The 27740-nt window shown below is 37.0% G+C and overlaps 1 protein-coding gene across 1 annotated transcript in view; it reads right to left on the bottom strand.

The window, feature by feature from the left end:
• MTA3 (metastasis associated 1 family, member 3) overlaps window positions 1–27740 on the bottom strand; it is a 179162-nt gene that overhangs the window by 91292 nt on the left and 60130 nt on the right. The window contains exons 5-7 of the mRNA XM_009325345.1: window positions 25887–26013; window positions 11651–11714; window positions 10341–10458 (exon numbers count right to left, since the gene is read on the bottom strand). Of these exons, the coding sequence (XP_009323620.1) occupies window positions 10341–10458; window positions 11651–11714; window positions 25887–26013 (309 nt within the window). The remainder of the gene's footprint in view (window positions 1–10340; window positions 10459–11650; window positions 11715–25886; window positions 26014–27740) is intronic.

Genomic DNA, 27740 nt, shown 5'->3' with positions numbered 1-27740 from the left:
GTCTTCCTGGGTTAGCACAATCACACCTTTTCTGTCTCATATTCTATACCAATTTCCACAAGTAGGAACTCTTGAATCTGCTGCTTGTATCTTTTGTTCCACACATTCCTTCTGAAAGCTTCATTAAAATAGAAAGCCATCATCTTTTAGTTGAACCAATCGCCCTCAAAGATCTCTCTGCTTCTGGCATATTCTGACTGATATTTTGAAATGATCATTTATTTCGCTGCTAACTTACTACATTTTCTGACAACTTTGAAGCTTCAATGCATCTCACACTGAACTTGATGGAATAGATTTCTACAAGGTTCCTGGGCATCTTCTTGAGGCACATGCAATTTAGGCATAAACGTTTCTTGTTATACTTGCTCCTGAAGGTAGTTCTGGCACCAGAATTTGAGCTTTGCTTTCTGCTGTCTAGTTCCCAGTACGGTCATCCTGAAGTGACAGGAAATCTGGTTTTAGACAACAGACTATGGACACCCGATTGGCTGTACGTAGAACAAAAGAGGTGCACAAGCTACTACACAAATGAGCTCCTCCACCCCATCCAGAAAAGTACTTTATAGTTGACAGCTTTTTCCACAAAAATCTTCTCCTCGCATGCCAACATATCGCTCATCAAAGAGCCTAAAGCTGCTGCTGTTGTCACCTTCTGTGTGCACAGGAAAAGCAATTCTTTCTTTGATGACTGTACCTAAGCAACTGGGTTTAAACTAAATCCACTGATTTATTCTTGTAATTGCAATTTGGTTCGCTCACAAATGAAACATTAACTACTTCAGGACCACACGGCCTCAAAATCATCAGCCCTCATGATTTCTTAAAGCCAGTTAAAAATGAAAGGCTAGACGTAAGCTATTTGTGAAACACTAAACTCACGAAAAAAGAGGCAGTGTTTTCTGAATTTTATTTCCTAAGAACTGCCTATTGTATTAATGTGTCCAGTTCTCATATCCAGCAATTGTCATAAGACTGATCACTTCACACAAATTACAGACCATGTTTTCTGAAAATTGATAGGACACTAAGACACAGTATTTGTTTATCCTGTCAGACATTTCTCATAGCCACACATTATGTGTCTTCACAGTCTAACAATTGCATGGCTCTCCATTTTTTAATACTTAAGTATCAGAATACAGAATATTCTAAAAATATTTCATAATGCCTGACAGATTTTATCTTCTCACAACAGAATGAAATCACTGCAACTAAATCAACACTAATAGAGATAATCCAGCACACAGACTTTTGACAAGAGAATCAGTTGCGCCATTCAAACAACTCCTGCAGGTCTCTGGCTAGCATGAGGGATTTTCAAATTCAGCAGTGGTTCTGCCAATAAATGGGAGTATTATGTACTATGAAATAACAGAACAGATCCCTCATGAGATTACAGCTGGGTTCCACTATTCTAAAACCTATTTTTCATTTATTAAATGAAAACAAAATTTTAGCATATATGGGAAGCATTTAAAGAACCAGAAAATACAATACACTGAGATTAAGCTTCCTGTACTTTCATAACGTTAAAAATCCAAACAGTATGTAGATGAGTTTCTTATTTGTCTATTTAGTTGTAACAATTTTTAAACTTAAAATCCTGGAAGTCCAATATTCCCAAACATTAACAGGCTTGAACTCTGAGTTTAATAGTTTCTATCTGATACGTCGGTCTTAAAAACAACATGCTCTTACAACTGAGTTGCAGTAAGAAGCAAAAAAACAGAAAAGACATTAGGAAATACCTCTAAAACAATTATTTCATTCTTTTTCAAAACAGAAAAAAGTTTCAGAAGTCTTGGATACAAGTTCTCTGAACGTCACCCAAAATTTACAGCCTAAATTTCCCCAACTGCTCCCCTTCTTCCTATTAAGCACTCAGCTACGTGAACTCCATTAATTCTAAAATGCCTTGCCTTCAAGAAATGGAACTGACCGCAGAGCAAGTGCTATTTCTAGGTGCTCACTGGATATTTTCAGATGTGCAAGAGGGACTCTGGGTTTTTATACAGATACTTTGAATATAGTTTCTAATTTTATTTATCAAAAAGAAAAAAAAAGCTTTGAACAGAACGTCTTCCCTACAGGCTACTTCTTCCTCCATTTCAGAGACACCAATTCCTCTTCCTCTCTAAGTCTTAGTAAGAGGGTAGTCCTCTTCCCTGCCAACTCCAAACTCTTTGTACTGCGTTAAATAGCCAGAGAGTACCTAGCTGTGTCAGACTGCTGCTCCATAAAGAATTCCCCAGAACACAGTGGTCTCCTTTTAAGCCCAGATACAACAGATAAGCAGCACTGGGCTAGGAACAGGACTGCAGCTGGGAGGGGACCATTAGCATGAGAAAAATTCTATGCAGTAGTACACAGACATCCCCATAACAGTGACTCTAAGATCAGCCCTCCAGGCTAATTAGAACAGGGATTTGCAAATGGTTTGCCACTGCTGGTGGCAGTACTCAATTAGGACTAGCAGTACTAGTACTAGCAGCCAGTTCTCTAGACAAACCTCTAAACCTAACCATTCCCCACCACACCTGTCAACCTCTTGAAGCTTGTCTCCTTCCATATACCTCTGCATGGAAACTAAAATCTCATTTCCCACCAACTGCCAATCAACCCTAACCCTTCATGCATCCATCAACACATTTCCCACTCTGACATGCCTCTGTTTTGCCTAGTGATCTCTAGCTCCACGTGACTTGCTCAGCACTCAGCATCCTTACAGCTGGCACTATGAGCAGAGCCGGATGAACTGAGAGAAGCTGCTGCTATACACAGGCAATTAATTAGCAGTAAAACATTCTTACCAGACACTTTCCACTGTTCAGATAAGCGTGTGCATACTGATAGTTGCAAACAGCCACCACTGTGATGCTGCCCAGAATAACACAGGCTGGGAATCTCTGTCTGCCCAAAGACACCTTTCAACCACCTGAACAACTTAAGACAGGTAGAGAAAGTTCAGAGGTTAACTCCCTCTACAATCTACTTTCTAGCTGGTGGTTTTGTGCTAAATCTCAGAAATTACCCCATGCTTTTACAAGAGAGAAAATTTTTAAAGGTTAGTAGTTGCTCTGTTAACTGAATCACACTATGCATGTTACACTTTTTCTTATATTGCAGTATTATAATCTAATTATACTGAAGACTTTTTGGTAGGTATTAATGCTGTTAGCTTAACATTAGTGTTTGCACTTCCTAATCTTTGGGTGTTCCTTTTATTTTTAGACTGAGATTTGCTAAAAGCTCAACATATTGTCTCAAGCCTTTATGGAAAAGTCAGCTGAAACTGAGCATGCTAATGGCAATGACTGAACACATACAAAGAAGTTATCTACTACCCAGCATTATCACTGGAGGGAAGGTGACTAAGTAGCAGTTTGAGGTTTTTCTTGCAGCTTCTCCTAATGAAAAGTGACTGTAGGTAAGCACAGAAAAAGATGTGGCCTACGATCATCTCTGAAGCATAGGTGTTTTGATTAAACGACTGTCCACTCACGTGCTTGTTTAGTAAGAGGTAAACTTCCAGTCCCAACTCTTCCTCTACAGCTAAAGAAGCACTTCCCCAGGATAAAAGGCAGAAAACCGTGGGCTGAATCTCATCAGTAAGTTGTTAAGCTGGAGCACCATAGTCAAATTGGTTCAAGTTGGAAAGTATCTCAGGTCTCTAGCCCAACCTCCTCCTCAAAGCAGGCTCAGCTGTGAGGTCAGACCAGAGCTTTATCCACCTGGGTCTTGAAAACCTCTAAGGACAGAGATCACACAACCTCCCTGGGTACTTGCTCCACCACCTGACCATCCTCATGGGAAAAAAATTTCTGCTCATGGCCATTCTCATTTCACATTATGTCTCTTTTATCTCATCCTCCCACTATGCACCACTGTCAAGAACCTGTCTGTCTTCTTAACGACCTCCCCCCAGTCACTGGGGGGCTGCTGTTGATCCCCCCCTTGAAGCCATCTCTTCTCCAGGTTGAACAAGCTCAATTCCCTCAGCCCGTCCTTGCAGGGCAAGTGCTCTAGCCCTGACAGGTGTGATGGCCTCCCACTGAACTTACTTCAGTTTATTAAGAACTTTCCCATACTGGGGGACCCAAACCTGGATGCAGTATCTAGATGTGATTTAATGAGAGCTCAGTAAAAGGGGGTGATCACTTTCCTTGATCTCCTGGCTATGTGCCAGGTGACACAGCCCAGAATGCCGTTGGCCTCCTCCGCTGCCAGGGCACGCTGCTGCCTCACATTCCTTTGCTGCCCGCCAGCACGCTAGGGCCTTTCCCACAGAGCTGCTCCCCTCAGCCCCTTCGTCCCCAGTAAATTTCATACATTTATGAAAATATATGAATAAGAGTACCTTCATACGCTATAATTCTCCCTTCAGCTAAAACAAAATTAAAGTAAAATCTCAAGCCACAGAGGAAGAAAACTGTCCTTGTGACTGAGACACACTACCAGACGTAGGGTTAATTTTTTTTTCCCAGTCTTGTCACTCTTCTTTCATCCTCCTATTTCCTACAACGTTGTCCAAATTTCAGAGGGCATTCAAATGACTAAAGTTTTCTAAGATTATCAGTAGAGTCAAAAGGTCTATAAACTACCTAAGGGCCTAAGACCTTGGCAATGTGATCTGTTTAAAAAGGGAGCAAATAAGAGAAATTCAATTTAACTGTTAGTAGAGAAATCAAATTAATTCTCTGCATTTGTGATGACTAGACAAAACTGGAGAGGTTCACGTGCTTCATGAGAGACCAAAAAGAAGATCTACCTCAAAATGAAGCACCTGTAGGAGAGGTTACAGAACAATTATGCAATATGAACATTAACAACTTATTTGAGTTTGGACAAGCATCATCTTAAGATTTCTACAGGAACTGAAGAATACAATAGCTACTAATAGTGACACATGAACTCAAATCCATTTGCGTTACCTAGGGTGTGATGAAGAGTATATGGGCTAAAGGGAAAATGTGGGCAACTAAGCACTGTCAAGGCTCACAGCTATACTAGCCAAATTAGTAGAAATTGCAACAAAGATATACTGGAGATAGGTCAGCACGCCTTCTATAAAGAAAAATCACACCTCACATACTGAAGTTCTGCAAAGAGATCATAGCGATACGTAAGGAAGCTCATGGTGACAGCCTACTGGATTTCTAATAAGCTTTAAACAAGTTTTCTTGATACTTAGAAACCACAAGAGGCACTATCATCTGCATGGATGAACAGCTGATGTCTGGTTCGGCATGGTTGTTCTTACGCTGGTAGGCTCAGTTTTCTTGAAAACGCCTATTTCAACTTTTAAACATTTTACATTGCCTAACAAAGCACTGTTCTACCAAACCCTGGTACACAAAAGGTTCATTCATTATTGCTTAACAAAGCAAATGTAACATCAGAAAATTTATTTCAACAAATTACACATATTCTCTAATTTTCTTTAAAATAATAGGAGACAGTTATTCCAAATTTTATTAGTTTTCTTGAAAATACAGTTTAGTATTTTTTTTGTTTGGTTGGGTTTTTGTAGTCAGAGAATTACTCCAAATAGTTTCACTAGACTTACATATCATGACCAGAACAGGGTCACGATAAAGTTCTTTGTTAGGCTCATTTAGAAAATATCCTTTGCTTCAGAAGTTTTAATCGAGCTTTGACAGACAGGGGAACAATTATTGACCTTTGTTGGCTTTGTCCCAGTCTTTCCACCTGATTCACAACCCTATGAATAAATAAAAGTAAGCCATTACTTAAGAAATTACTGATTTGGCCAATGAGGTTATTTTAAACACTTGGCTTCCTTATCTGTAATAACACTTCGACTGTATTTGTTTAGCTAAGCTGTCGTGCATTTTACTGTGTGACAACTACAATTAGACCTACGATAGCATGCATGAGGCAGAACGAGTAGTGCAGGCATACGAGAGAAACTTTTTTTTTAATGCATTAAAAGAAATCCTGTAGAGCAAAAAAACCCAAACTCTTTTTTTCCAGTTTCTCCCATTCTTGAGCATTATCCTACTTCATTAATTATATCCCTAATGCTATGCTGGTACTTTTCTCTCTCTCATTCTCTGCTTTCTAGCCAACCATGTAACACAACTTGCCACTGCATCAGTTGTTCCACTGCTGAGAAATACTGGTTGAAATGCCAAGAATTAAAAACATTTGGTTTTAAATAGATCAAGTTGTGAGATAGGGAAGGATCAGTGTTGCACAAAAGTCTACCAAGTATCTAAACTGATCTGCCTTGGAGCAATTTCCCTGACCTTCTTCATGCTTGTATTTCCCTGTAGACAAACCAGGACTAAATATAACCTGTTAGTTAAAGGTGATAGCAATTTGATCATATTCAGAGCAATTTATAAAAGTATGCCTTTTAACCAAATAATGATGATGTTAATGACTTACCCAAAGCAAAACTGTGTAGGGTTTTTTTGTTGTTTGTTTGGGTTTTATTTTGTTTTGTTTTTTGAACTTACTAGTCATACCTTTTTACAAGTTGCTGATCAAATACAGTACGTGGATGCACCAGACAGCAGCTTCTGGCCATCACATGCAGAGAACCAGGTACCTCGCTCCTGGACTGCAGAGTAGAGATGCTTGAAACAAGACACTCTGTTCAAATGTGTGCTTTGGTTCTCAGAGATAAACCTGTTTGTTCTTGCTTTGTACAGAAGAGCAGAATGTTACCCCACACCGGAAACAGATTTGAAAATAAACAACTGCTATACTCGCAGCTAAGCCACAGGAGAACGTGTTCTTAAAAGCAGAGAAAGGACCTTCTTTAGTATCATACTAGCCAGAATTTGAGTCAATGCTGTAGAATATAGTCTCTTGTTCTCCACTGTAGTAAGAGCAACTACAAAGACTCTTAAAATCTTCAAACTAGAGTCTAGAAAGACTGGAGCACTTGGCACTGGGAGGAGAAGGACGGGTTTCACACAAGCATAATATCATTTGAATCTGACAACTTTGATCATAGTTTTACTCTCAAAGATGCTCGTAACAAAAGTCGTAAGAGACTGCTGAAAGAAATCTGGTCCGGTCTTTCTCCAAAGTTACAGTCTTCAAGAAATGTATAATCTAAGTGATTTAGCTAAACCACTACAAACAAAAGCAGCATAGATAAACAAGGCTTAGGCATTTTCAACCAGATTTAAAATTTGTGCACATTTGTTTACTGTAACTGTGTAAAGAATTTATGATTCACTGTATCTCAAGAGGAAAAACAGTTGGATCTGTAATACTTTATTATGTATCTTGATTTTAATAAACCTTTTAGTCTTTTAAAAGGAAAACATTCTTTCAATTTCAAAAATTAAAGAGAAATATAAAGTTATCCAATTCACCCATGGGGTGGGGTTGGGGGGAGAGGTATGCTGCATTATCCAAAGTTTGGTTTAAGCACCAGGTTTTGGAGTGTTTTATTCAAGGATGGAAAAATGGTAACATCGATGCAAGGGCGGGGAAAAAAAAAATCTATTCCCAGAAAAAAAAGCATATAGTTCTCCAATAAACACTAAAAAAGAAGACAGTAGTCCATTCAGACAGAACATAAATTATCACAGTATAGAGAAAATGCAAGCCATTTGAATTTTTAATCTACTAGAATACATCAGTGTGTTTACATCAAAATAATTCAATGTTTATAGAAGATGTGGAAGGGCTTTCACAGTTCAAAGAACTTTTTCATTTTTCAGCCACTTTGTGACTGGTCTTCTGAAAGCTAATCTGAACTGGCATGTTTTCTGTCATTTGAATTGGATTTATATGCCAGTAACTTTTAAAATAAAATAACTGATGGTGTGTGAATCTTCAATTTTTCTAAATCTTTTTTTTTTTTTTAAATGGCTTTGGGGATTTTCTGTAAATATGAAATATGCCTACCCACAACCTTCAAAAAGGTATACTTCCTTTACGTTAAAATTGGCGTGACAAATTTTACGCGTGAATAAAAAGTTAGCAGTGCTTTCTATTTTACTATATAATACTATTATTAGATGACATAAAACCTCATTTTTCTCAAGTGATCCCTCACTGACTCAAAGTTGTCTAAATACTTTCTTTTAATTTAGGGCGATTGCTCTAGGCTTTTAGTTTTAAAGAACCATACATTATGGCATAATAATTTGGACATACAGATCATTAGCCACTTTTAAAAATACAGGCTGAAAGATTTATTTCAAGGTTCAGAAATCTTCACAGAATCCCGTATTTTCCAAACATACCTGTTTTATTCTATTAATTTTAAACATTGTTTAGATTTGTTTTCATGAATGAAAAGGCTTGACAGTGAATGGATTAACTGTCAGGCCATCAGCTTACATAAAGACACAGTAACAGCTGAATCATCTTTTTCTTCTCCTTGGAGGTCAGAAGGCTATGGAAACATTTAGATAACAATCAGTCAAAACTACAATAATCCAGATATTTTTATCCTCCTAAACCCAAACTCTTTTATCCACCAGCCACCGGAAGTAAGTGCAGATTAATCCAACTAAACTGCCAAAGAAGTTCTCTGTATACCACCAGACCTTTGGTTTGTGGGCAACTTGGTGTTTCTGAACCTTAATAACTGATGGACTATTATTGCCTACTAAACACAGCAAGAAGACTGCATCACTTACCGCATTTTGGGGATTAATGGGGAGTGAGAATAACAAGACAGTAACACACAGTGAAATTCTGACTTCATGACGTAAGAGAAAGATCTACTCATTTGGCTGAATCAAGGATTTAACTCAGAAAGTTAAGCTCCAGAAGGACTTAGTAACTTAACTTTTAATAAATACGGTATTTCATTTTAGAAAAAAATTAAATAAGTAAAATTTCCATGGGAAAAACATTTCCTTTATATAGAGTATTCACTATTCCATAATTAGGCTCTGTCTTTAGTAATTTAAGTAGCAGAAATCTGGCTGCCAGACAACCCCAGCTCATCCTGAAAACCCAACAATTCAACCAGCTACTTCGGAAGCACATCAATACTTCCTGGCTACTTGATACACACATTGAGACAGTCATTTTCTCTTAATCCTCTGGGAAGCTTTCCTCTTGAGCACATGAAAGTCTACATATTTGTTTCCCTATGACAGGCGCATTTTACAGCAAACATAGCAGTATATCATATTCTAGTCATAAACCTGTTCTGAAACAAGTCTGTATGCCTTATAAACAAATTTGGAAAAGACTTCCTACAGTTTATTTCCAGTTATTAAAAGAAAAGTCAGAATAATAATAATAATGGAGGTGAGCTACTAAACGGCATCCATTGTAAAATAATCTGCCACTTGCCAGAAAACAAATCACTCTTGTCTTACACAGTTTATTAAATAAGCTTTGTAGAAATAATACTTTTTTTGTACAAAAGAAGTAGTATAGCAGGAAAAAAAAAAGCCCATGACAAATGGAAAACACACCGTTTAAGGTTACAAATATACACATTTGGGGCATTCTTTGACATAGTGCTAGTGATATTCCTGTCACATAATCCTTTCTTATTAAGGAATAAATATCAAGATTCTTGAAAATAGTATCTACGTCTAGCTACTTCTCAGGAAACTTTTTCTTTTGTTAGCACTCAATGTAAAGTGCACATTTCACTGACAAAACCAGGTCATTTTAAAATTTACTAAGTAAATGTAATCGCAAGCATAACAAGACACAGCTGCTCAAGCCTCTTAAATAACATCCAAACACTAAATAAATATTGTACTTGAAATTTTGTTTAAAAGAATAAAGTTCCTATGTAGCGAAAGACTAAGGCACAGGTAGTTGTGCTAGATTGTAAATAAATAAAATTAAATTTAAAAAATACCAGTGGTTTTAAAGATATGCCAAGACTTGAAACATATGTTTCAGTCCTGCTACAAAACAGACAAGATGCTTTGATAGAAGCCAATGTTTTAAAATAGGACAACACAAAGACACATTATCTATGCAGAGCCTGTTTTAGAAGGGAGAGAAAGAATACATTTCTCACTTATTTTGTAACTGTGTTATTATTCTATGAAATGGGTTGGTCCTCAACATCTTCTTTCCATAAGGCCTATATCAAAGAATTAACTGGACCATACAATTAAATAAACAAACATTGAATGCCTAAACTGTGTTATGCACAAACTTGAAACGGACAATGTCTTTTCCACAACTATTCAAGTATCCTTTCTTTCTTTCTTCATAGTATCTACTGGTATTTGTCAATTTTCTAAGACCTACTATTTTACTTTCTCTGCCTCTATGCTGATTAGTTTAGTTCAGAAAGTCAGCATAAGTAATAATGCAAGATGAGGATTTTTTTTTTTTTTCTGACTAATCAAAGATCATATATTTACCTTCTGCAAGCATGTCTGGCACATCTGCTTGGTATCTAGGCCCCACTCTGATTTCTCCCTTGTCTGCTAAAAGCGTTTTCAGTGATGGATCGTATACCAATGAATAAAAAAAAGTATCCTAAAAAAGAAGACACAATTGCAACAGCATAATGATTTTTAAAATTAGGTTTGTAAATCTGTATCACCTTCCATCTGGAAATTACTAAAGTAACCCCCCTCACACACTTTTACAGAGCACAGGTTTGGTACATTAATCCTTATTTTAAAAAATGCAGATGTTTCATGAGTACTTTTAAATGGCTAATTGAGGCTTCTCTCATTGCTACAAGTTATTTCAGAACAGAGCAATAATGAAACGATTCATACACAAAAATATATCAATGGATTTGAAAAGAATTAACGTTAAATGCTTTCCGAATTCAACATGTTTCCTCTCCTAAATACCTCTACCATACTGACTTTGCATTATAAATCAGTCTCAAAAAGTGTAAAACACTGTCAGTGTCTGAAAAGGGTTTATACAAAAATAGTATTGGTGTATGTGGTACAGGCGCCTGAAGCATAGGGCAGTTCTGTTTTCAGAAACATTTTTACCAATTATCAGTGGTTTTGGTGTAGAAATTTAAAAATAAAGACATGCTAATTTCAGCTAAAAAACATTGTCTGCCTGATGCGATATTAAGACATTCCAAAGAAAAGTATGTTTATTTTGAAAGGTATTTTGCAATACAATTATCTTTCAAATTCTTGGGGAATTTTCTTCCCCTCTGGTAAGGCTAAGCACCCTAAGTTCCTTCCACAGGAAATGAAGCGTGAGGAGACACCTTCCATACAGTAATTCAGAACCCTTAAAATTAAACGCCTATGCTAAGTTGCCCTCTACAGAAGCCTCTCTTGCTCTCTCTGTCCACTGACTATGGAAAATTCTTCTTTCTGGAACACCTCTAAGAAAAAAAAAAAGTTAAAGAAAAGGAAAAAATAAGGAAAAAAAAAAAGCCATGTGAATTCCCCCTTAAGTATCCGCTACAGAAAAAAGTCTGTATATTTTTCTTTTGTAAAACACTGTATGAATTACTTCAAATTATTTTCTAAATACAACCATATTCATAATAAAGCCATTATTTAAGAGTGTCAATTAAGTTTTTATCCAATAATACTTTTAAAATCAGTGTTTCCAACAACATAATTTTTCTAACTTATCATTCAAGAAAAGATTTTCAAAGTATTGTTTGCCCATTAATTAAAAATACAGCCATAAAAAAAACCATAAACCCATCCCAATATTTATCCAAATAGAAGTCACATATTACCTCTTTCTCCAGATACGACAGCACAGATTCTGTCTCATTCAGAAGTGCAACACTGCATTTTCCCCTACACAAACATAAGGGAGAACTGTTACGTTGTAAAAAGTTCAATTTTTTATTACATCAAAAAGTTATTTGCAACAAAATGACCTAGACATACTTTAAACTTTTACATTAAAAATATAGTAAAATGTACTTTGCCATACTTTTAAGATACCAAAATTAACATCAAAGCAACAAAATGAATGGCTGTACTGACCCAAGCACTCAAATATATAAGAATTCTGCAGAACTGGGAAACACTTTCGGAAGTAGAGAAGCAATAAAGGAACAAGAGGTACTATGGCAAACAATAAATACACATACAATTAACATAAAGGCCTGGATGAATGAAACATCACCTCTGAGTGACTCACCTCCAGTAAGTTCAGTGCCTAATTTGAAAACAAATAACCCAAACTAGAAACAATGTAAGGTTTTACCAATGGCCTGTAGAAGTACAGTACTTTTCTTTTTTGAATGGAATTACTTCTAATAATTAATCATGGAATTCTATTCATTTCTTCTATGGCCACATTAAAATGCTAACTACCACATTTTTGTGCCGGCTGCCAGTAGAAAGCTTCCCGTTATTCAGCAGTGGTACAGATCTGCCCGTGTATAACACATGTAGATAACGCAATGGGAGTTTGACGCCACTACCCCCACCCCTTTCTCTCCCCCCTCTCTCATCCCCCTCTCCCCCCACAACATTGCTTTGGCCTCAAATTCCTCTGCCTCCGACTTCTCTGCAAATAATCTGCAGAATTATGTTTAACAAATGGTATTTTAAAGAATCATACATACATGCGGATGAAAAATGTTAAGTGTGCTGAATCATCTTGCTAGCAACTGACAGTTTTATGCTATCATTTTTAACCGAACTACCATTTTATAATAATGTGTATTTATTACCCCTGAAATACATCGCCTCATATTTCACGTGCCTAAGTTTTATTCAATTTCTATCAGCTTGGTCAGTATTTACCAGGAGGTTCCAGCGGCCTTATACATATGGCCATAGGACCTCTGCCCAGACCACCCTTCTCCCATGGAACAGACCAGCACGCAAATATAGAAAAGATAATTGTTTGCAGAGACCTCCTTGATTTTAAGATAACACCAAAGAAGTTACTGTAAAAAGCATCGTCCATTTCAGTGAATGTTAACTGTTAAGCTCAACCATAAGCATGATATGCCAATTGTTCACAGCTGATCATTAAGCGAACATACCCAGCTAATGTCTTATTCATCACCCCTGCACATCATAGGAAATGGTGTTAAACGACATAACCTCCTGGATTTCTCTTAACCTCCGTATTTGTAGAACTACACCAACGAAGAGAAATGGTGGGAAGATCAGCGAGAAAAATCTGAGCACAATACACAACAGCAGAGGAAAAGACTCCTGCAGCAGAGAACTAGGAAACCTCTATACCCGACCATGTCTTTGAATGTTTTTTGAAGCTTTTGGCCTTGATAATTCCACTTACTTCTAAATACACTTCTAAAAAGTAATTATATTTTGTACCACAAAGTCAGTTTGTCAACTTTATTTGAACGGAATTTTTTGTTTAGTGTTAAAGGCTAAACAGGAGTTTACTTTTCCAGTTTGCTTCTGTTCCATATACCTCTAGTATGCTCCCTCTCCACTACAGCCTACCCTTATATAACTCCAATAACTGCAGAGAAATTCCTTCACTGTCATTGTGACTGCAAGAGTATTTTATTGACTGACCTTATACCTCATTGCTGGTAACTTAAAAAATTCCATTTTATTTCATTAAGAGATAAGATTAATCCCCCCAGCACATCTTCTAAGTGAGTGAATGTCTATTTGATGTTACATTTCCTTGTACAGCATTTTAACCATCCAATGGCTGGAGTCACACACACAGGTAACATTTTATATGCATATATGATATCTCACATGCACAGACTAGAGTCTCAACAAAGACAATACTAGACATACAGTAGTAGATACCACGCTAAAATGAAAAAAAGCATTTGAAACAGGTAAATTACATAGAGTCAAAATTAGAAAAAAATGTATCTGTATTACAGTTACCAGTTTCTAGAATCTCGAAACCTGAAATACTTATTACAAATTACTTAGAATCTTTACCAAACACACAAAAGCCTACCGTTTATATATCTCCTCTTTCTCTTTTTTTCCATCAGAGGAAAATTCTCTCAGCTTACTGTAAATGGTCTAGTGGGTTGAACCAAGCACCTAGCTCGTTATATTGTCTCTGGCATCTCTCCATCATGGATGCCTAGGAAATAACTTAAGCGAATACAGATCTGCAGTGATATGTCCCTAAATATCCTCCAACCACCACTGCACTCTTCACCCTGTCCTCCAACACTAATAATCAAAATGCCCTGGAGAGAAAGTTAATGTGGTTTAAACCACATTAAGACAAGACTTGGAGTTCTTTCTCTAAGGCATGTATCTAAAAAATCCAGACCTTCTCCGCATTTAAATATAATATTCTCCTCCTCACAGGATTCTGGAACTTCGTCCATTAATGTTTTTAAACAACTTCAGGTAATTGGGACAGATGGAGCTATATCAAATAAAGAATCAATATAACAGGATAAAATCTTACTATTCTAACCTAGACAGAGGAAAAAAAAGGGGGAGCTAGCTACCTACGGAGACAAGTAAAGTGAAAGAGAACATGCACTGCATTTACCAGATTGTAAGATCAGTTACATAATATATCATTTACAAAATAAAATGATACTCTCTTTGCAAAGACACTAGGATTTCTGAAGGTTTTGAGTATTATTTATAGACTGGTAGAGTATAATGCCATAGTTCATTGTTCTACTGGTGGAGTCTCCTGCCTGAAATTTGTCACAAAAACTAACCAAACTAAGGTAAAAATTACAAAGAATTACCCAGCTTTCATGAAATGGGGAGGGGGGGGATTGAAGAGTTGTCTAATATTTATTCAGATAAGAAACCTTCTTCCTCTTACCCATTATTCTCTGATTTAAGCTATATTCCTCCACCAAGCAGCATTCTTAACTTAACTGGTCTCAACAGGGTGAATTACTAGTTCATAGCATCAGAAGGGCTCAATGATGTTAAGATTACATATCTGGTTTTGACCTTTTTCTCAAATTAAAAATATTCAGAAGAATAATTTTTCTTCCTACAAAATTAGGCAAAATTTATCTTGTACGAATGTTGAGGGAAAGTTTTGGATACCTCAGCAATGTACAAATAACTGCAAACAAAAAAATGTTAGCTTTTATGTCTTCACTTATAATTTAATTCTGATGAGATGAAATTGTCCCTTCAGAATCCTTTCTGCTCTTAGATGTACTTTGTATTTAAACTGGTCACACATAAAAAGTTCTTTCATTAAGCCAACAATACCAACAAAACTTGTTATAGTATTAAATCAGTCAGCAATAAAAAGTAATTTAGAGGTCTTGCAGTAAAAGGAGACAACAAAGCTTGCCTATATATATGCTCATGGTATTACCAGCCTCTATCATATAAACCACTCAGGATTCAATTGCTTCCCCTGTCCTAGGAACCAGAGCTGCAACTCATAACTTTTTTCTTTCTTTAAAGCATTAACCACGTGAAAGCTGTTTTCACATATTGCACCTCCCTTCACTCCCCTTCATTAGAAGCTCTTGTCTGCTTGTAAATTTTTTTTATATCTTTCGGGTGACTCCACCAGCAGGTTGACAATTCCCAATCATTTACAGCCATCAGCTAAGGGATGCCTAACAACCTGTTTCTCCACACCTACAACCTACTTCCATACTTCAGTGAAGCCCTTCTGTTGCAATACAGAAATGAGACTCAAACACTTTACACAAAAAATACTCTAAAATACTACTTTGGAAAAAATGCTTTAATGATTTTGTAGAAAAAGAATTCTTTAACAACCCTAGCAGAAAGACAGGACCATATAGTCCCAAAACCAAAATGCTAACCATCTACAACTGAAACAGCAAAGCACAGAGACACTAATGAGGATTATAGGGAAATGGCAAGACATACTAGTCATCATGGTAGGTAGAAGTCTTAGTGCAGTGAACATAAGGATTTTTTTTTTTCTTCCCCTCCCTGTTTTGAGGAGCTATTTTCTGTTTGGGGTTTTTTTTGGTTTGTTTTTTTTTACTGTGGAACAAAGAAAAGGAGAATAAAAAGAACAAACTAGAAAATAAATGGCAGCTTTGTGAGACACTCCTAGATAAGACTGTCTTGGACAATTCAATAAGGAGCTAAAGAAAGTTAACACTCTATACGAGATGTCAGTTAACATGTGAGTCCTGAAAGAGAGATTTTAAAGAGAGTAATCAGAGATAGGACCTTGATAGGCCTTGAAAACTAAAGACAAAAAAGCACCACATTTGAGTGAGACCCAATGGAAGAATGAAAAACATGGGGGAACATAATTCAGACAAGACCATGTCAACGATCAATATTTAGAACAGAGAAGTACAAGAATTCCCTTACTAACCTGTTCCAATGAAGACACAAGACGATGATAACCAGCTCAAGAACTTAAGCTGTACGAAAAAAGTACTACCAAGGCTATTATACAAGACAATGTAATGAAAAGATTTCAATATAGCCTGGTTAAACAACCTAGAGCAAACCACCAAATTCTCCAGAAGATACACTTAATGCATATCTGGAGGGGTGGGGGGGAATCAATCAGACTTCTTCTTTGCACTGTCTGGGTAACTGTCCTTTAATAATTTTTTTCTTCAAGTAATCAGAAATGTAGTTTCAAATCTTTACCAAATTTAAAAAACTGATGTAAACACTGATCTTTTAAAACTGCCAAAATGAATCGAAATCAACAGCAACTGTTTTGATCTTTTAAAGTCCTTGTTTGTTTCGGCACAGCTCCTACTTTTAAACCAGCGGAAAGCTCTACAATTCCCACTCTGCTATTCTTGCAGGCTTTTCTTCATGCGTTCACCAGATGAGTGAGACAGCCCATGAGATACAAATCTTATTTTAATAAGAATTTCTTGGGACAGGAGGTATGCAAACAAAAGTTACAGAAATAAATTATAAAAGAAACAAAACAGTGCCTGTTAATCAGGACAAACCATAGGAGTGGAAAAGGCAGCCCCATGGGTATGGTATCATGCCATGTGAGTTTCCTATTGCAACGTAGATGCAGTCTGGGCGAGATTGATGCAGTGTAAGAACTCTCAGAACTCATTGCTCTGGGTTCCCACCAAGTCAATGAAACTTGATATGCACTGGTCATTCAGATGCAAGTTGAAGAAAGAAAATAGTACATGCACAGGCATGACCCCCCAGACTCTGAAATTCTGCTATTAACAATTATTAATTGCCCTCCTGAATATGACAGAATGATGTTGGGTAATTCTGTACAGATATACCAGTTGTCTCTTGCTGATGAAGAAATGTTGGTGTCTCAGTAGAGATTTGGAACACAGAAGTGTGAGTCACTAGCTAGACAGTCCGAGAACAAAATAACAGGAGAGAATATTAGGAAATATTATGCTCGTGAGGAAAATCCGAGTTGATTTTAACATATGCTGTTACTTCAATGACAACCAGAGATTAAACTAAAAAGAAGGTGCATAATAAAGAGGGGTAGAAAGGTTTTGTGCAGGAGTAGAACTCAGGAGTAACCTTTCCCATATTCGGCATAAAGGGAAAGAAGGGGGAAAAAAGGTACAGATATTGAGGAGGAGAGAGCTACCTTAAATAAAAAAGGTTTTTCCTGAACTGTCTTAAATGGGAAAGTGTTTTGAAGATTTCCAATCAACCAACCACTTTGAGCCAAGCTTTGATCCCTTACAAGCAGCCTAAATTGGAGTGATGATCACCAAACCACAGACTAGGAAGTGTGGAGTCCAAAGAGCTTCTGCTAATTGTATGAAATTGATTCCTCAGTTATGGGAAGCCAATACTGAGAGTACTTGTGTATTTTACTTTTAAGCGCAGTTTAAGGAGCACAGAATGATGCTGACAGACACATACCAAAGTCTTCATAGCAAATTTCAAGTTCTCCAGATTGCAAAGATACTTACAAGCTGGAGAGCAAGCTATTGCACAACACTATAAGCAAGAAAATAAAAGCATCATCATAGAGATTTAAATCTGCAGCAGACCCCTAACTAGAGTTTGACTTTTAAAATATTCAATCAATATCTAGAATTGACAGAAGAAAGATCTGCACTGTATTGATTCATACTTAATTAGCCTGGGTTTAACTCTGCTCATTTACAGAGCCAATTGAAACATGAGAAAAAAAACTCTACCAAACAAAACAACATTTGATAGGTGAATACTACTGGGACCTGTGTCTCCAACAAAAGGATACCAACCTCCCAAACAGTAAAGATCGTGTATCTGTGGCCAAAAGATAGACCAATAAACTTGGTATTACCTGATAACACTCTTGATCAAATAAAATTAAGAACAGAATGCACCGCAAACTGATTTATGTACATCTAAATGAAACACTAAGTGCCTGGCATCTAAACATATGCATAGATCATATGGATGGCCCAGCCATGCATATGGCTTTTAGTCAAAAAATTCAGAGTTTTAATCTTAATTAGAGCTGGAGTGCTGATTTTGAGCACTCCAAATCGGTAAGATTTAAAGGCAGTCTCTTGGAGCAATCATGCACAACTGACATGGATTTAAAAGTAATCTGTAGATAATATTCAAATTTTTTTGCATATTCTTAAGGTTCCAACTTTTATATAGTTCTCACCACTGTTGTCTAGTCACAATCTAAACAGGACAAAGCATTCCTAATGTGAAACAAATTACAAAAGACAAAATTAAAGGAGACTTTACATTCAGTAACAATTTATGCAGTGTATATGTTTAAACTACTACATTGTTAGCTGAAGAGCCAAAGCATTCAACAACTCTACCAGAAGATCTTACCTTAATACTTGTAGAAAATGTGAAGAAGTGAATGTATGGATCTATGAACGCACACACATTTGAAACAAGCTTTAACACATTTTCACTTAAAACTGGATTTATGCTAGCATTGTTCCAGTTTACATTACCGACTGAATCTTGTGTTCTGTAGCTGAGAAGAAAACACTGAGTAGAAAGAACAATGCACTGAGCGCTACAGAGAGAGGTAAATGTTTTCTTTGTCTGGGCACAGTAAAACTACATGTTTTGATATCTCAAAATAAGCATAACCATATATATACTTTCTATAAACTATTGTAGGAAACTCAAGTCATTGATATTTTTCCTCTAGGTATTAATTCATGCTAAAAAGTAAAAAATTGTTATCTTTTAGCACAGCAGCAGCAATGCATGTGTTGAACAAAAACACAGGAGGCTAGTTAGGAATGATTTTTCAGTGTGACATTACAAGGTCACCCAGCTCAGAAGCAATGCACACCATTCCATGCAACTGAACTTATTTACACCATATGAAAGACTCCTACTTTGTAATTATGTCACTACAGGGAAATATGTACTGGTTTTCAGGTAGGTAAGTGATACCCTTCCACTGATAAATACACTTTTTCTTATACTGTTACTAGTACTGGCTATTGACCACATCTGAAAACAAGATTCTGGCCTAGATTGAATTTTCATCTTAATTCGTGTAAGAATTCTCCGAATTTGATTGGGGGGGGGCGGCGGCAGGAATCAGACATGCTTCAAAAGTCCCTTTGCTCTAAGTAAACTCAATCCAGAAGGGAAGAATTCCTTTCTTAACAATCCAAATCATCAGGTAAGCACAAGCCTATGCAAAGCAGATTCACTCCTTTATCCAGTCTGATTTATGCCAGAAAACAAATCAGGCTTGTAAGGCTCAAAGTAAGCTTTTAAAAATTACCTAAAATTTCTATCTCATATATACACACACACATATATATGAGGTATATAAATGCATGCACACCCCCTCCCCACCCCGTATGCCAGAAACTTCTAGTTTGCCAAGAATGCCAAAACCAGAAATCCTGAGGTAATACCACTAAATCCTAAGGTGCAATGCCTTAAAAAGTCACATTTCTTCTGTAAAATCACCTGCGCTATCTGTCTTGAGCTTCAGACCATCTGGCGTGCTTTAAATGAAGGAATCCCACATTCAGAAAAAAATTATTTCTCTACACCTTAGTTGTTTGAAGTAGCAATATTAGTGAGTCCTGATGAGATAATGAAGAAGAAAGCACAGCATAAAGAAAGATGTATGGTAAAACTGAGTCATTTATTGTGCATCTAAAAAGCATCACATTCTTATAGGCAGTTTGTAAAGACTACATGTTTTTATAAACTGCACATACTTATGCTACTTTTTCTGGTATGTCTACAAAGTAGTACCAACCAAAGTTACTTTAGTCTACCCAGGAGCTAGGGGATAATTTAAGAAAAAGAAAAACCCAAACAAACAAACAAAAAAACCAAACCCCAAAAAACCCACCAAACAAACAAAACCAAACCTCACCAAACTAAAAAAAATAAGACACTGTGTTCTGGACTGCATTACCAATCAGAATGATGTCAAAAGATATAGGGAAAAAAAGAAAGTAAAAATGTATTAAACTAATACAGGGAGCAATTTCAGAACTGAGGGAAACCAAGATTCTTACAGCTTGATACTTTAGAAGTTTAAGTACAATTTTTTGTATGCTTACATGTGAAAATATGCAGAGGCTCCAAATTTCTTGGTAAAAATTAAAGAACTCTTCTCATGATCAGACTATTGGGAACCCCTTTAATGTCACACATGCACAGGCATTCTGCAAAAATATTCACCTTCTCCCCAGTCATATTAATCAGCTTTTAATAAAATGATCTTATGCAGTCACAATCCTTAAAAGGCTCATGAATTCCTTTCTGCATGGGAATGGAAGTAATAAACCAAGCCAAGAGCATCTTAAGATAGTTTTGGGTTTTATTTTGTTTGTTTGTTTGTTTTTAAATAAAGGGTATGTATAAGAAGGATTCATAAATTAGAAAGCACTGAAGATTTCAGAATCAGAGTTCAGAAAGTTTTTCTGAATTAAGGCCATAGGTATACAGAAAGTTTGAATTTGCTTCTTATGCCAAGCAACAAATATTATCCTCTAAAAAATATAAGAAACACTTAGTTCATTCAATAACAGATTAAATAAATACTCCCCACTAAAGATTAGGGTGTAGACTTATTACAATTATTTGAATAATCTCCATAATGACAAACATGCATATAAGGCACAGGTGTCATACACAGCCATGTTGAGTCCAGAAATCAAGCTCAGCAAGAATTTCAGCATCTTGAAATTGTGCCCAAGAAAAGCAAAAAGTACTCAGTGAAAACACAGTTTCCAGGAGAAAAAAAAAATATTAAAAAAAATACTATGTGACCAGAATCCCTGCACTTATAAAAAAAGTAGAGTGGGACAAATGCACATAATTAGCAACTGATGAAACTACAAAGAATATGGTAAATCACTTGGAAATTTTTCAACCAAGCATGGATGTCGCACTGAAATGTACAATTTAATTCAAGCACAAACTGTTGGGATCACGTCAACAGTCACTGCACAAAATTGTGTGGCCTGAATCAGGTAAAAGAACAACTAAACAGGTCATGACAATCCCATAATCGCTCTGCTTTGGTCCCAGGGAAGGACTCTTAAAAACTTGTATTCAAACTCTAACTTACCAGAAAGATTGTTGAAGAGAAGTAATTTAGCAAATTTCATTTTTATTTACTCAAGATAAGTATTTGTAACCCTGCTGTAACTAAGAACGAATTTTAACAAAGTAGTACTTTTTTCTTTAACCCTAACAAAAAACCACACAACTGTATCAACAAACTAAGTCACCAACGTGATAGCAACCAAATATATGTATTTGAAATCCTCTTTCCCCTTCACAAATGGCCACCACTCTTTGAAACTCTTCTCCATTCTCAAGGTATTTTGACTTTAGTCAAATAGTCTGTATACAAGCCTCTTTTTACTTTGCATAAATGTGTTCATATTTTTTTTTTTTTAAAGGGTGGTGTGTGTTATTGCAGTATAGAGCAGCCCAAAAGATTCACACCTGGTTTTATGATGACATCTGAGAATGCCTGGCTTATGCATGCTTTCTAAACACTAATAATAATTTAAAAAACCCACAAAAAACCACAACCCCGAGACTGAAACACAGTTATTAGCAAACAAGAATTAAGCAAAGATAATGAAATGGCAAGATGAACCCTGATGGATAAAGAAATTCTTCTACTCATATGAAGTATTAAATTTAAAAGCAATTAAAAATTATCTTAGAAGTTAATGCGATCTTTGACAGCAATCTAAATGTGTTTATCACCTATTAACTCTTCAGACCTTAAGAGTGAAAAATAAATGTAAAGCCCAAGTCAGATAACCCAGTGCATCTCTCCAACAAGATAACCATTTGCTAATTTTTATACAAGGGACCCATTTCACCACGTGCTAACTTTTATGGTGAATTTTACAACACTGGCAAACAATTTCATCTTTACGACAACTTTCAACATTTTTTTCCCCCTGTGCCTTCTCATGCCTTTCCAAAATGCTGTTATTTGGTAATGCTCAGATCTCTGAAAACCCAAGTTAAAGCACACAGCGCTTCAGCTCAACTCAGCCCCTCTCTGGGACTGGCATTGCTTACAGGAGCCATCTGCATGAATTCTGTGTGCATTTACTGTGTGATGTTAATGAAGGAGAGCGTTCAGTGAGTCTGGCTGGCAGTATAACCATGTTACAAGGACATCAGGGGATTACGGTGCCTTGCAAAACTGCATCTGTAACGTGCAGGATTAGGAAGGAAGGAGATAATTCACTGGAGGGATGCTACCAACCTTACACATTTGAGCAGACAGGGGAGGGAATAGTTTCACTTGTAACTTGACAAGTAGGCACTAAGGTAACAAGCCTTGTCTTTGAGACCCAAACTAGTACATCAGCTTGTACTGTACCACATGCCATCACTCCAGAATGGTGCTGCACTGAGCTAGGCAATTATACCTTCTTAAATACATTCCACTGCACGAATGCTGTGTTCACAAGGCAGTGTTGCCATGATTAATTACTACTGCATTGCACGCTTCCAATACTTTTCTAATCTGGCTTTTTTTGGGGTGCCAAAACTTATACCGCTTCCTAAAGTTACTGAAATGGCATAGTGACACCTAATGTGAAGGGACAACAAGATGAAGTCTAAAAAATCCCAATATTTGTAACAAAATAAATTATATCTCAAGAGAGTTACATATAACGTATATAGCAAAATAAAAAGTACGAGAATTAAGGAATGAAACTGTATTTCAGTGATTCAAAAGCAAACAAATTATATCAGAATTATTCAAATCTCAACATTACAGACCAAAGAGCTTCAGAATTAGACTTACACATCAAAGAAATCTAACCTGCTAACATAACTGCAAGGCATCTCAACTATAAAGTAGTGGCACCAGGTGTATAAATGAGACATTACTGTATTTGTAATTGTGAATTAGAATAAAAGTAATCTCAGTCATAGGGGTTTGGGGGCGGGGGAGGGCTGTAATTTTCTCTGCCATTCAGTTTAAAAAACGTAAAAAGAGTAAAGTTAAGAAAAGAAGAAAGGCGAAACAAAAGCAGTAAAAGTATATTAGTAAAAATTAAATAGAAAGATACCACACCAGGTAAAATTATTTTATTCCCTTAAACTACAAGCAGAAAGGCAACCAAACTCAGTTTCTTTTCTTGGCTGAAGATGTCAGTAGAAGTTCCAAGATCTGTAGCTGCCAAAAGCAACTACAGACCGTTCAGCCTCCTCCATTCTCTTAAAATCACTTTTAGCTTTCTCTTCCTTCCACAGGGACTGAGTTTTTGCATTCTTACTCTTGAGAGAACTTATCTCCATTCTCCACTCCACATTCCAATGTACCATTTATTTTCTCCTGTAAATCCATTTGTTCCTACCTAGGGGCTAAAACTGCACGTGGTGCGAGCAAAAGCCCACAGAATGGAGCTACTCAGACTTTTGTTGCATGAGTATCTGCTAGCTTCCTATATGGAGATGCCTGGCTTGATAGACCAGTGACAGCAGTGAACATCGTCTACCCTGACTTTAGCAAGGCCTGCAGTGTGTCCCATAGTGTCTTTTAGCCAGATTGGTAACATATGGACTAGGTAAGTAGACAATAAGGTTGGAAAAAAAACTAGCTGGACCACCAGGCTGAAAAGGTTGTCGTGAGTGGTACAAAGTCCAGCTGGCAGCTGGTTACTGGGGACATCCCCCAAGTGCTGATACTGGGGCCAACAGTTTAATGTCTTTATTAACAGTCTTAACAAGTTAACTGAATACACTTTCAGCAAGTCTGTAGAAGATATTAAACCGGATTTGTTCACTCTTAAGGTATGACAACTAAAGGGAGAAATCCTACTGCTGTCTTCCATTACTTAATGAAAACATACACAAATAAGATGGACCTGGGCTCCTTTCAGAGAAGCACAGTGATAGGACAAGAGGCAGTGGACAGTAAGTTTCAACAAGGGAAATCCCAATTAGATGACGGGAAAAAAATTTTCACCACGATGATGGTCAAACACTGAAACAGACACCGAGGGAGGCTGTGGAATCTCTATCCTTGGATATTCTGGAGTACTGATGGGAGAAAGTTGGAGGAGTACTACCTTCACAACATTTCTATCCTCTTTTACAGGACAAGCTAATTAATAGAAGTTATGAAAGCTACTGAGAATCACATAATCTGAACATTAATAAGTTTAAAAGCTAAATAAGGAGTATTTTGCAGTGCATTTTCCTTCTTGTTTCTTTTTAAAATACAGCTAAGATTGTTAAAATGTCATTAGACTACATAAAGCTTGTTCCAGAATTTGTCTGGTAAAGGTCTTAGTAACACATGACAGCATAACCCTACAGCATTCATCTACTCTGAAAAGCAGATGCAAGTCATCACTCTGCATTTGCCTGGTGTGCAGTGCTGCATGTACTATGAATGCACGTGCTTTTCTGGCTTCTTTGTGAAGTGTGTACTGGAGAACCTCTACCGTATTTGCTCCCTGAGTTGTGAGGTGAGAAGACATTTACAAAACTTCTTCTACGTAATCTTCTCTCTACGAAGAGAACACCTTATTTCAATATCTAAATGTCAAACTAAGTAAAAGAAACTGCGCAGGATTATTATCTCTATGCTATAGTTGGAGAAGCAGACATTTGACATTTAAATTACTTTCTCAAAGTCAGAGAACAAGTAGCTGAAGCAAGCATAGGAAATTAATACAAAAATTTCCAACTTCCAGTTTTTATGTTGGCAGTGAGGAAGATAAGCCACACATTTGCCAATGAGAGAGAAAATACATATGCACATACAAAGTGTTTCTCCTATTGGAGCACATACTTTGGGTTTTTTGGTAGCTTCTAGTCATTTATGGTCTCAAACAGCTGAGGGGAGCTGGATGTAATGAGAAAACAAAGATTCCTTCAGAATGCAATGTAAGAGCCCTTGTTTTACACTTACTACACTCCCCCCTGTCACTGTGCTCTTTCTTTTCCATTTCTAGGTACACCATTCCCCACACACACCCAAAAAGAATTTGCTTGACTGCTAAACAGAAGATGACATGAGTGTTACATCATTTACAGAAAGCAATCAACAAACCCTTTCTGAGCTTTAGCAAGCCTCTTCCTACATTAGCATTAGGGCAATTTAAAACAATACTTGAAATGCTTTTGCAACATTTAGCCAAAATCAATCATGACTACTTCTTCATATTTACTGAAGTAAGTTGGGGTAATTGCATTTTTAAAATGCGTGCAGCCCTGAATTGCAGATCTGACCACTGAGTCACTGTCTCCTTTCTAAACTCATCTGTGTTTTTTCTCTGGGCCAACAAAATGGTCAAAGTTCCTCTGGCCAGCAGAAGAATTAATAAAACAACTCTTCCAAAGTAGGAATAGACTGACTTTATACAACATTATGAACTGATGCTCTAATTGGCAAGCCAGAGCTCTGAGACTCTTGTCCCTTCCCAAGGCTCAGACACGAAGTAACAAATGGAAAAACCAAAGGCGGTTCCAAAGCAGTTCATGGGACAACCTGGCACAACTCAGCTGTGATCAGTCACATCCTTTTGCAAGATAAAGGCTGAAGTGTTCAAGCAGGTGGGCTACTGGCAGGCAATCCACCTCAACAGAATACACAGATAAACTGTATTTACTTTTTCTTACCTGATATGCGTTGCCGGAAGGGACTCATACTGGCGAGAAAGGAAGAGCTCTCTGTGCTTCAACTGATGTTTCTGTTTATCAGTCAAGTCAACCTCAACAGTAGTTTCAGACTCTTCTTCAACTTCTTCTGCAGAGAAGCAGAGCGTAGGTCGAAATTAACTCTGTTGCATAACACCATTGCAGCCATTTCACTTGACATCCCCCCCACCTCTTAGCAACCTCCCTTAGTATTTCAAAGAAAAGATGAGTTTAACAAGACTACAGTTTATGTAACTTGACAGAATATTAAGTATTTTGAATTCTATACCTTCTACTTAAACTCTTTAAAAAATTATGCTCCTCTCCTACTGTACTACACGTTGATGTCTTTCACACAGCTGTAAGAACAATCCTGACAACATTACTCATTCTTTTTTCATCTTCTTTCATCTGTTTTTTCTCTGGGGGTGCCTCTTGCTTGCTGACCAGTTCTGGTTTAGAGTTTCTGCTGCTGATATTGGTATTGCTAAAACTTTTACAGAAGTCCTGGGGAAAAGCATACTTTCTATGAACAGAAATTTACTAAAACACAATTGCAGTCTAAGACTGCCAAATTGAGTCTAAGAAAACTGAAAAAGCCTGCAGCCTTCCATTATGTTAACCTTATTAGATACAACAAATACAGTTTATTTTCATATTTAAATAAGATTTAATATTATTTCTATTTTAAGCAAGACAGCACTATTTAATCTAGAAGATAGCATCTATAACAGCAAATTGTAAATTAGATAGTTCTTTTTGAAGGACGTTTTCAGTTGAAAACTATCTTTTATAGTTACTCTGATCTGAAATTCTCTAGTATTTCCTCATATATGATAAAACCAAGGAAATAATTCCCTTTTGTCCTGGTTTCGGCTGAGGTAGAGTTAATTTTCTTCCTAGTGGCTGATACAGTGCTGTGTTTTGGATTTAGGATGAGAATAATGTTGATAACACACCGATGTTTTAGTTGTTGCTAAGTAGTGCTTACACTAGTCAAGGACTTTTCAGCTTCCCATGCCCTGCCAGCGAGAAGCTGGGAGGGGGCACAGCCAGGACAGCTGACCCCAACTGGCCAAAGGGACATTCCATACCATGGGACGTCATGCTCAGTACATAAACTGGGGGGAGTTGGCCGGGGGGCAGCGACCGCTGCTCAGGAACTGACTGGGCATCGGTTGGCGGGTGGTGAGCATCACTTGCTTTGTATATTCTTTTATCATTATTATGATTATTATTTTCCCTTCCTTTTCTGTCCTATTAAACTGTCTTTATCTCAACCCACGAATTTTACTTTTTTTTTTCCCTCCCCGATTCTCTCCCCCGTCCCACAGTGGGGGTGGGGCAGAGGGAGTGAGCAAACAGCTGTGTGGTGTTTAGCTGCCTGCTGGGTTAAACCACATTAAAGATTTAAACCAACTGTAAACTGGGATCATAAAGGAAGAAATAAAAGGAGATACTAGAAAGCATCACATACAGAGTTAAAAAGCAATGTTCACAGTGGTTGCTAACATGTCATAAGATGACAGGCTCTCCAAAATGGCTACCCTGGATCTTCATGGCTGAAATCTGCCTTCCTAGTGGGTTCTTGGGACATGCGGAGCTTTAATCTATACTCCCTCTAGCTTCCCAGAAAGGACAAAAAGTCTCCGTGAATACTGTATGCAAAAATACAGACACTTTAATAACTTCTCTAAGATTTGACAATTTTCTACCTGCTAAATTATCCATCAGCTGCAAAACCCAAGTGTACTTTATAAAATATGTCTCAGAAATTAAAAAACTAAACCTCAGCATTAGATAGTATTTCACATGACTACCTACAACATATCACCT

Source organism: Pygoscelis adeliae, unplaced genomic scaffold (assembly GCF_000699105.1).
Source record: "Pygoscelis adeliae isolate BGI_AS28 unplaced genomic scaffold, ASM69910v1 Scaffold96, whole genome shotgun sequence".
Lineage (NCBI taxonomy): Eukaryota > Metazoa > Chordata > Aves > Sphenisciformes > Spheniscidae > Pygoscelis > Pygoscelis adeliae.
Note: the sequence above shows the minus strand (reverse complement) of the source record. Positions and strands in the feature narration are given on the sequence as shown.